Source organism: Wyeomyia smithii, chromosome 2 (assembly GCF_029784165.1).
Source record: "Wyeomyia smithii strain HCP4-BCI-WySm-NY-G18 chromosome 2, ASM2978416v1, whole genome shotgun sequence".
NCBI classification, from domain to species: Eukaryota; Metazoa; Arthropoda; class Insecta; order Diptera; family Culicidae; genus Wyeomyia; species Wyeomyia smithii.
The window spans coordinates 216,714,346-216,723,719 of record NC_073695.1 but is presented as its reverse complement, the minus strand read 5'-3'; the positions used below and the strand labels follow the sequence as shown (position 1 = coordinate 216,723,719).

At 40.9% G+C, this 9,374-nt stretch overlaps 1 protein-coding gene across 1 annotated transcript; it reads left to right on the top strand.

Moving 5' to 3' along the window:
* The first annotated feature begins 256 nt into the window (after window positions 1–256).
* Window positions 257–1,428, top strand: LOC129720420 (uncharacterized). The gene is made up of 3 exons (XM_055671900.1): window positions 257–983; window positions 1,051–1,275; window positions 1,334–1,428. The coding sequence occupies exons 1-3, from the start codon at window positions 257–259 to the stop codon at window positions 1,426–1,428; spliced, it is 1,047 nt and encodes a 348-aa protein (XP_055527875.1).
* The last annotated feature ends 7,946 nt before the right edge of the window (window positions 1,429–9,374 follow it).

Genomic DNA, 9,374 nt, shown 5'->3' with positions numbered 1-9,374 from the left:
CCAGAACATAACTGTCATGTTCAGCTTTTCAGCAGACGGCTTAGTTGTGCCTCCCGACGTCATCTTGCCTTTGGAAAGAATTCGCTCGGACTTGTTGCGAACATTTCCGGCCGACTGGGGTATTGGAAAAAGTGCTAAGGGATGGATGGATGCCAACAATTTCGAATTGTACATTCGGAAGGTATTTTACCCCTTCCTTTTGAAGACGGGAGTAACTCTTCCTGTGTATTATTTTGTCGACGGGCATTCATCGCATATGGCAGCAGATGTGGCTGACTCGTGTTACGAGTTGGGAATAGTTCTAGTTGTGTTATATCCTAACACAACTAGGATTACACAGCCCGCTGACGTGGCTATTTTTAAGCCTCTAAAAAATGCCTGGAAAAATGCAGTTTCTGCGTGGCGTGATAAGCACAATGGAAATGTTCTTACATTAATTGACTTCAGCACAGTTCTACAGGAAGCTATGAAAAATGGGATAAAAAAAGACAGCATCGTATCTGGATTCAAAACCTGCGGATTGTACCCGTTCGACCCGGACGTTATCGACTACAGTAAATGTATTGCCAAGTCTGCTGCATTTCAGGATCCTAGCCACCATCACGCTGAACTCGACGTACGCGAAGCACAAATTGCTGGGAATATTATAGATTCGGTTACCAATCTCGACGCGAGTGAAAATCCAGTTTCTGAGAAAGCTATTGATTCTGTCGTAATTCCTTCCTACATCATTGATCTTGTTTTGAAGGACATTGGAGAAGAGCGTTTGAATAAAATATTGTTGACCGAAGAGATGAGTGATGACGAGATCGTTATAAAGAATATTTACGAAAAGCTTATAAAACCGTATTGCTTGTCACAAAGGTTCACACACTCCAGCAATGAGAAAACTAAATACCTGGATGAATCATCGGTGCACCCTTTCGAAAATGCGACTATCCCCGATTCATTTCTTACGGAGCCGGAAATCTTGCATACGTTAGGTAATTCTAGAATAATGCTTGCTTTCTGTTTATTGAAACTAATCCATATATTTTTGTATGTCCCCAGTAAACTTTCAGTCACCTCATCAGCAATTGTTCGAAGTTTATCAAAATGACTCTTTCGGTAAATTTAATGAACCTGACTCACCTAAACTAAGTACAAGTAATGACCTGTGGAATACAACTCTTGAGTTATGTACAGAGAAAATAGTAGTCGCTGGAAAAATTGATAATGTTCAAATTCTTACCGCATCAAATAACAATTTCATTAACTTGATACAAGAAACCACAGGTAAATTTAAAATATTAAATGAAAAAATAAGAGTATTATTTATCCTTGTTCTTTCCAGTTGACATGCCGCTAGATTTATCCATCGCACGACGGCATAATGATTTGTCACCGAATATTCATTGCTACCCAGATACGATCAACCAAGCTCCGTAAATTCGAGAAGTGCCATTAAACGACATCGAATCTGCTAAACAAGAAAAGCTTGTATTGATGGACATCAGCAACGAGCAGACAGGAATAAAAAGAAAGATGAGTCTTTCAAATTTTCTCACATGTCCTGACACTCCGAAAAGAAGTCGTGTGCATAAAAATTACAAACGTAAATTCTACCCTGTCCTTACTGCTGGTGAACGCATAGAGGAGATTCGCCGAATCGAGGAGGAGAAGGAGAAAAAGATTCAAGAGAGAAAAGAAAAGACAGAGATACGCGCTGCAAAAAAGGTGGAAATAGAAAAGCTGAAGGCAGCATCACGCGAAATACGAGCTGAGAAGAAAATTGAACGGGAAAAACTAAAGGAAGAAACACGGTTGCTGATGAGACAAAAATCAGAAAAACGAGCGAAGAAGAAACTTGAGGCTGAGAAACTAAAAGAAAAATTAAGTGAACGAAAACGTCAGCAAGCTGCCATTAGAAAACAGGAGCGCGAAAATCTACGAAAAAATGAGAATTTTAATAATTGTTAATGGCATGACATAAATACACGATTTATATAAAATATTTACGTTCATTATTAAAGTTATATATGTTGAATTTATTACTCCCCTCCCTCGCTCCTCGCTACATAAATGCTTTAAGTATAATCACTTAAATGATGCTTACTCACAGTTTGTGTTTTTATTTTTTATTTTTTTAAAGAGTCATCAACAGTGCGTTAGTGTGAAACAGTTGAAAAACTAACTGACTTTAAGTAAATACTAACGTTGAATTTGTAGGTGCAAACGTGGCACGGAGCAGAAGTTATAGACTTAATTTTTAGTCCATTTATGTTTTTTTTGTAAATTAGGATAAAGATAATTATTTTAGGCTCCTCGCAACACCTTCATCGTGGACGAATTTTTTAAATGGACCCAAAGTATTCGATATGTTACATATACCTTTGGCAGGGCATTATATAACTGACCATATCTAATAATTCGAGTATCTATACATAAATCGATATGACACAATATAATAACTATCAACACAGTCCACTTTAATCAAGCTAAACATGTTTATTCAATAAATTTAAAGCGAATGTTTATCACACACCGTAACTATAGGAACACCCGTTCGCAACTATAGGAACTCTACCGCAACTATTGGAACAAAACCTTGCAACATATTTTCTTGAATTTTGAGCCTCAAAGAGTATTTGATGTAAATTTTAGGGTGCAAAACTATTAAGTAGAACCCGTTTCAGCAGCAAATGGGGAAATATTTCAGCTAGACTTGTTTTTATGAGCGAAAAATGGCCAAATATGCAAAATTTTCGCTTAGCTCCTCCACTATTGGAGCGTTTACCCTATAATGTGTGTTCTCTGATTTTGAAGAAACCATACGTTTCGGTAAATATTTCCTCTAATATGAGGTTTAAATTGCTTTATATTTTTAAGCCTTCAGCCAAAGAATACAGTAGAGAATGAACAAGACACTATTTTGATACTTTCCGTCGTTTCAGGACGTATAATCACCAATTATCAATTCACAACACGAGTTCATATTTCAAAAAATATTACAAAATTTCTATTCGAACTTGGTAAAGCCCGCACAGCATCTCGAGCAAAGCTTGATTGTAGCTCTGCTTCATAACCCACACGCACTCGGTCTAGGTGCTTTATTTTTCACCTGTTAGTTATTAAATTATTGAATGAACCTTCTACATATCAGGTTCATATCGATTTCCAACTATTTTTAGTACTAAAATTAAAATGTTCGAATGTACAACAATCGCAAACAAAAACAAAATAATAAGGAGCGCATTTTATTACTTTTATTACTTTTTATTTCATTTACTAGTTGAATATGCTGCTTATGTTGAACAGAAGGATGGTTTTCGTAAAACAAATGCAAATATGTCCTGTATTTTCGAAGAAATAAAGTTATTTAGATACATTTGAGGGACATAATAAATTCGTTAGTTATTTTGCCACCCACGGATTTTTCGAAAAACCTTATAAGAAATTTTAAACCCAATGTACATACGCATATTGCAATGCAGATCGGACTCGATTATCTGGAGGCACAATCATCCGGAGGCTCGATTATCCGGGGTTCGATTATGCGGGGAGAATGGCTTGATCATCTCGAGTTGTTATTTTTCTTCGATTTCGGATTTTGTTGACTGTTCTACCTTGAAATACCAACTTGGGTTCAGTATTTTGCGTTATATGCTGCGTAGTCAATTCAATGATGCAAAAAGGAGAGGAGCAAGATTGATTTTGGTTCAACTTATTATTATTGAATTTCCACTATTTTGACGGTCACTGTACCCATCGCATGGATGGGTTGCTTCTGAATAAATCTTAGTCGCTTTCTCTGATCCGCAGCTTATCTAGCCGCAACGCTTATATAATTACCAATAATAAGAGACATATAAAAAGGGTATCAAGGTGTTTTAGCGGCTTCATGTTTCCTTTATAATTATTCTGGAACTTATTTCGGAATCTGGTGACCGATTACGATAAAGTTTATTAGAATATGAAGGCAGCTATACCTTTCGAACTAAATATGTTCCGTTCAGACATCTCCGAGATAAATTAACTTAAATAAACTGAAAGTGATTTATATGATAAACATCGACATCGACCATTAGACCATTTCTAAATATTTATGTCGGCACATTTACACTTATTTTTATTAGCAAACTAGCTGTTCTTGACAAGCGAAAATAAAAAAAAATAAAAATAAATAAACGGTTCTATTATACGGAGAATTCGGTTATCCGGAGTGAAATATTATTCAATGCTCCGGGTAATTGAGTCCGACCAGTACATACATTCAGAGTTGCGATTTATCATCAGTCCAGCTACTCATGTGTTAATTCTGATTGAAAAAGCGAGACATAATAAGATATATTTTATTCGATTTAATCTCCATTAAATATATTTATATATTTACGAATATATATTCACGAATATTATTTGATATGATAAAATTTTTTCATACTAATCAAATTATAATAATATTCACCCTGGGCTCAGTAACGAAAATCAATTGAAGGCTTAAACGGAAGAGAAAAGTGCTTCCAAGCAACTTGCACATAAGCTAATAGCCGAATTGAAAAACACATGTTTGCCATCACAATGTTACCAGCTCAGTCAATGTAATGCAAAAAAAAAGCAACGCTAATCTACTTATATCGCTAAAACTATTAATTTATCAAATCTCAAATATCATCAAATTGACTAACGTTTATAACAACAGCTATTGATTTATGAAAGCATAATTTTGATTACAAATAGCATAGACGAAATGCAGTAAGCTCACGATCCGTAATGAAGGTAAATGATATCACCCGTATTGCATTCATTGTTATAAATCAGTAGATTTATTTTTTCATGCGAGTAAATGTCACGCTGTTGAAATGATAATATTATTTTGGATAATTCAGTGTCGGTACTGTAAGCAGTAGGATGTTGACACTAGCGGAAATCATTGTTACATCGTATACTTGTTTACTAAAAAGTACAAACCACGCATCATCCAAGTTGGCGGATTGCAAGAGCAAAACATGTTTACCATTTATTAGAAGCCACATCAAATTAGAATTACATCAAAACGAATGACGGCAATGCAAAATCATGTTCAACTACACAAGCACTCAGCCATCATCCCTCCCTGCTCATCAATCCATAGCAGCACTGCAGCAGAGTAAACATCAAATGCCGTGCGCGAGCGGCCTCAGTCCAGCCGACCTGACGCACTGGCAGTTCAAAACAGAACGAAAAAGATAAAACGTTCAATGTGCCTCCCGGTGACGAACACAAGGTTACGGCACTGCATTCGTAGCTTCTTAGCTCTTGCGCCGAGCTGGGGCTTGCTGCGAATGTCGCATGAAAAGATAATACGCTCGTGGTGATGGGTGCCTAGAATTTGGCGATGTCACCGAGCGGCTCGGAGCGGTGCTTTTACCAAGTCTGTTTTGACGTAGAATACGTCTTACGGCAACAATTTCAGGGACTCAATTTCAATACAGGGATCCAATTTCAAAACCGAAAACATCGAGAGCGTCACATAAATTGTCTAATTTCAAACGTTTTAAACCCAGTCAGTTCCCAACCGATTTCTGTCATTTTTGCAGCAGTCGATTGGAAAATCATTTAAGCACCCGTCCAAATGCAGAAAATTGAAATTGTAAAGAAACAATGTTGAAACGCAAATGTCGATTTTTGATTGGTCGCTTGCTGCCTTTCCCTAAATAGGACGACAAAATGGAGTACCTAGTTAGCCGGGAATGCACTCTTTGGGCTATATAAGAGACTGTTTCTCCTCAAGCAAATCAGTTCATCATTGTACATTCAGATCATCATCATCATTCTCTGCTAGCGTGTTGAGCAGTACAGTTGTTTTATTTTCGCTCCGTTCGCTTTGTACGTTCGTTCGTAAGTTTTTATTTTCGCGTTGGAAACCGACGCTACGGTGAACCAGGACATGGGTAAATCGAAAACCAGTTCTAGTACGGGTGAACGGCCTCGACCTGGAAATGCTCCCGATTCGGCGGCTAAGAAGCTTTTGGCCAAAAACAGATTTGCTGTCTTGGAAAACTCCACGGACCCCGAAATAGTGAAAAAAGAGAAAATTCCACCCTTCTATGTGAAAGGATTTCCAGAAGGTCTTCGTGAAGCAATTGTCTATTACATCGAGAAAGGACTGAAATGCACTATCCGTATGTGCACTGACGGCTACAAACTGATGGTTCAAGGTTGTTCTCCGTGGTCTTCCAGACATGGAAATTGACACTCTGTTAGAGGAACTGAAGGCAAATGGACTCAAGCCAATACAGATCCATAAGATGTCACGCCACAACAAGAGTCGGAAGTACCGTGACCAATTGTACCTTGTCAACCTGGAGAAAAATTCAACATGTTTGGCGGATTTGCAGTCCATTCGTGCCCTTTTCCATATCATTGTAGCCTGGGAGCGCTACAAACCAGTTCATCGAGATGTGACCCAATGTTCCAATTGCCTGTTGTTTGGACATAGGACTAAAAACTGCCACATGGCCTACCGCTGCATCAAATGCGGACAAACGCACGCACCCGACGCCTGCCAATTGATGGAAACTGCCGATCCTGTCTGCGCGAATTGTGGTGCTGATCATAAGGCCACCAGTCGTACCTGCCCGAAGCGAACGGAATTCATTGAGATCCGCAAAAGAGCCTCAACCAACAACCAACCCGGTCGGAGAAAAGTCCCAGTACCAGTGAATAACGAACAAAATTTTCCAGTCATCGCATCGCGACGTGCAATTCCAGTGCTTCCACCTCTCCCACTGAATAATCGGCTAACAACTTCGTTTGCCGATGTCGCGGCATCGAACCGTTCCTCGCCTCCCCCGGGACTCTCAGGGCTTTCAACTCCTGCCGCTGGAATAAAGTTTACCCGCACAGACTCCGAAGAAAACAACGCAGATTCCCTTCTCACTACAAAAGAGTTCGTGCATCTCCTGGCCGAAGCATTCGTAGCCCTTCGCACCTGTAAAACCAGAGCTGAACAGCTGCAAGCAGCAGTTTCCATTCTCACCAAATATGGCCCGTGAATGCATCAACATCGCTAACTGGAACGCTTGCTCGTTAAAGAGCAAAGCCATCTAATTCGCTGATTTCCTCAACGAGCGGAATATCGACGTAGCAATCATCACCGAGACACATCTAAAACCTGGCGTCAACATCTACCTCCCCGACTTTCGAGTTGTTCGGCTCGATCGTACCCACTCAGCGGGTGGGGGCGTAGCCATCGCGTTGAGGAACAACATCTGCTGTAAGCTGCTGCCCAGTTTCAACTTAAAAGTCATCGAAGCGGTTGGGGTCGAGGTTTCTACCCCCGTCGGCCCTATTATTATCATAGCCGCCTACTGTCCATCGCAAGTCAGCTCAAGGAACGATTCATTCTCAAATCTGAAACAAGATCTCGTCAAGCTAACTAGACATCGGCAAAACTTCATCTTGGCTGGTGACCTCAATGCCAAACATCAGGCCTGGGCAACACTCGAATCAATCCAAATGGCAAAGTCGTCCACAACGACCTACAAGCATCTTCGTACATCATCCTGAGCCCAGACTCCCCCGCCCGGTTGAGCCGCTCTGGTGTCCACTCGACCATCGAATTCTTCATCACCAACATGGCGAACATTTCGAATCTGATCGTCTACCAGGAATTGAGCTCCGACCACTATCCAGTGGTGGCCGAAGTGGGCTACTCCGCCAATCGATTTCGTGCTTGTCGTCGCAACTACCATCGTGCTGACTGGCCACAGCTCCAGCAGTTCATCGACGCCAACATCCGCTACAACATGGAGCTTGAATCGACGGACGACATCGATCAGTGCCTGCAGATCATAGACGAGGCACTTTCCTTAGCCCGTGACCAACACGTCCCTGCTTCTGACCTGGTGGGTAACACTCTGAACCTAGACAGTTTAACTAAATCTTATATAAGACTTCGCAACACAACTAGGCGCCATTATCAACGTACTGGCCTGCCTCACTTAAAGTCTTACTGCAATCGTCTTAATAAAATCATCAAGGCCCGGTTGGTGGATCTCAGAAACAAAAGCTTTGAGAGTCATATTCGCTCTCTCCCAGATTGTGCAAACTTGTGCAAACTTGTGGAAATTAACTAAACTTTTGAAAAACAAGCCGAGGCCTGTCCCTACTCTCTCCCATTTTGATCAACACGCTGGCCAAGTTCAGCTAATAACACCAGCTGAAAAAACTAATGCTCTTGGTCAGCATTTCGTAAATTCCCACAATCTCGGTCGTTCCCTGGTGAGCCCCTTTGAACACGATGTGGCAGCTACAATGTCCAGAATCGCTGTGACCCCTCTAGTTGTCCCAGAGGAATCTAAAATTTCGGCAGATGAGGTAATGGCAGCCATTAAATCATGTAAAAATATGAAGGCCGCGGGTAACGAACATTATCAGGCGGAACAAGTCTGTTTCCAAGACAACTGCCATGGAGTTGTTGGACGTTGAAAAAGCGTTCGACAACGTCTGGCACGATGGCCTTGTTTATAAGCTGCATCGGTGCAACTTCCCGATCTTCATTGTGAAAATCATCAAAAATTATCTGTCGGGTAGATCATTTAGTGTCTGCTTGAACAACTCCCAGTCTGATACATTTAATGTTGATGCTGGGGCCTCTTGGGTCCTATCCTCTTTAACATCTTTACGTCAGACGTTCCTCCCCTACCGGATGGTGGTGTTCTGTCCATGTTCGCGGACGACACTGCCATCATGTACAAAGGGCGAGTGATCCGTTCGTTGACTAGAAAACCTCAAGCAGGCCTGGATGTTCTATCCGACTACTTCAACAACTGGAAGATTTGCATCAATGCGGCTAAAACACAGGCCATCTTATTCCCCCACTCAAACTCACGTCGACTTGTTCCGCCTGATGACGTCAGGCTCAAAATCAACAACTCACCCATCGAATGGTCGAGCGAGGTGGGATACCTCGGTCTTGTTCTGGGCAGCAAGCTCATATTCAGATCACATGTGGACAAAATAAATTTAATATCCTGATTTAACTTCTATATCCACTCATAAACAGAAAATCAAAACTCTCACTCAAGAACAAGCTTGCTGTCCACAAAATGATCATCTTACCAGTTATTGAATACGGCTTGCCAATCTGGGAGAGCTGCGCTAAATGTCATCATGACAAGCTCCAGGTCACCCAAAACAAGATCCTTCGGATGATCCTTAACAGCCCCCCAAGAACGCGCAACTCTGAGATTCACCAACTAGCCGCACTGAATACACTAGCCGAACGCAAACAATCAATACTGTCTAGGTTCAGAGAAGCTTGCCAGAGTTCAGCACACGAGGCAATTCGTACCTTGCCGACTTAGTTTAAGTTAGTTTTAGTTAGGTAGGCTTTTTCAATTTAACCCAATTTT

What these genes read in the sequence shown, in the direction of transcription:
- LOC129720420 (XM_055671900.1), top strand. Translation starts at nt 257, where the DNA reads ATGGCAGCAGATGTGGCTGACTCGTGTTACGAGTTGGGAATAGTTCTA. An exon ending in GGAAATCTTGCATACGTTAG is followed by an intron (nt 984 to 1,050) that starts GTAATTCTAGAA and finishes GTATGTCCCCAG; the next exon opens with TAAACTTTCAGTCACCTCAT. An exon ending in CTTGATACAAGAAACCACAG is followed by an intron (nt 1,276 to 1,333) that starts GTAAATTTAAAA and finishes TGTTCTTTCCAG; the next exon opens with TTGACATGCCGCTAGATTTA.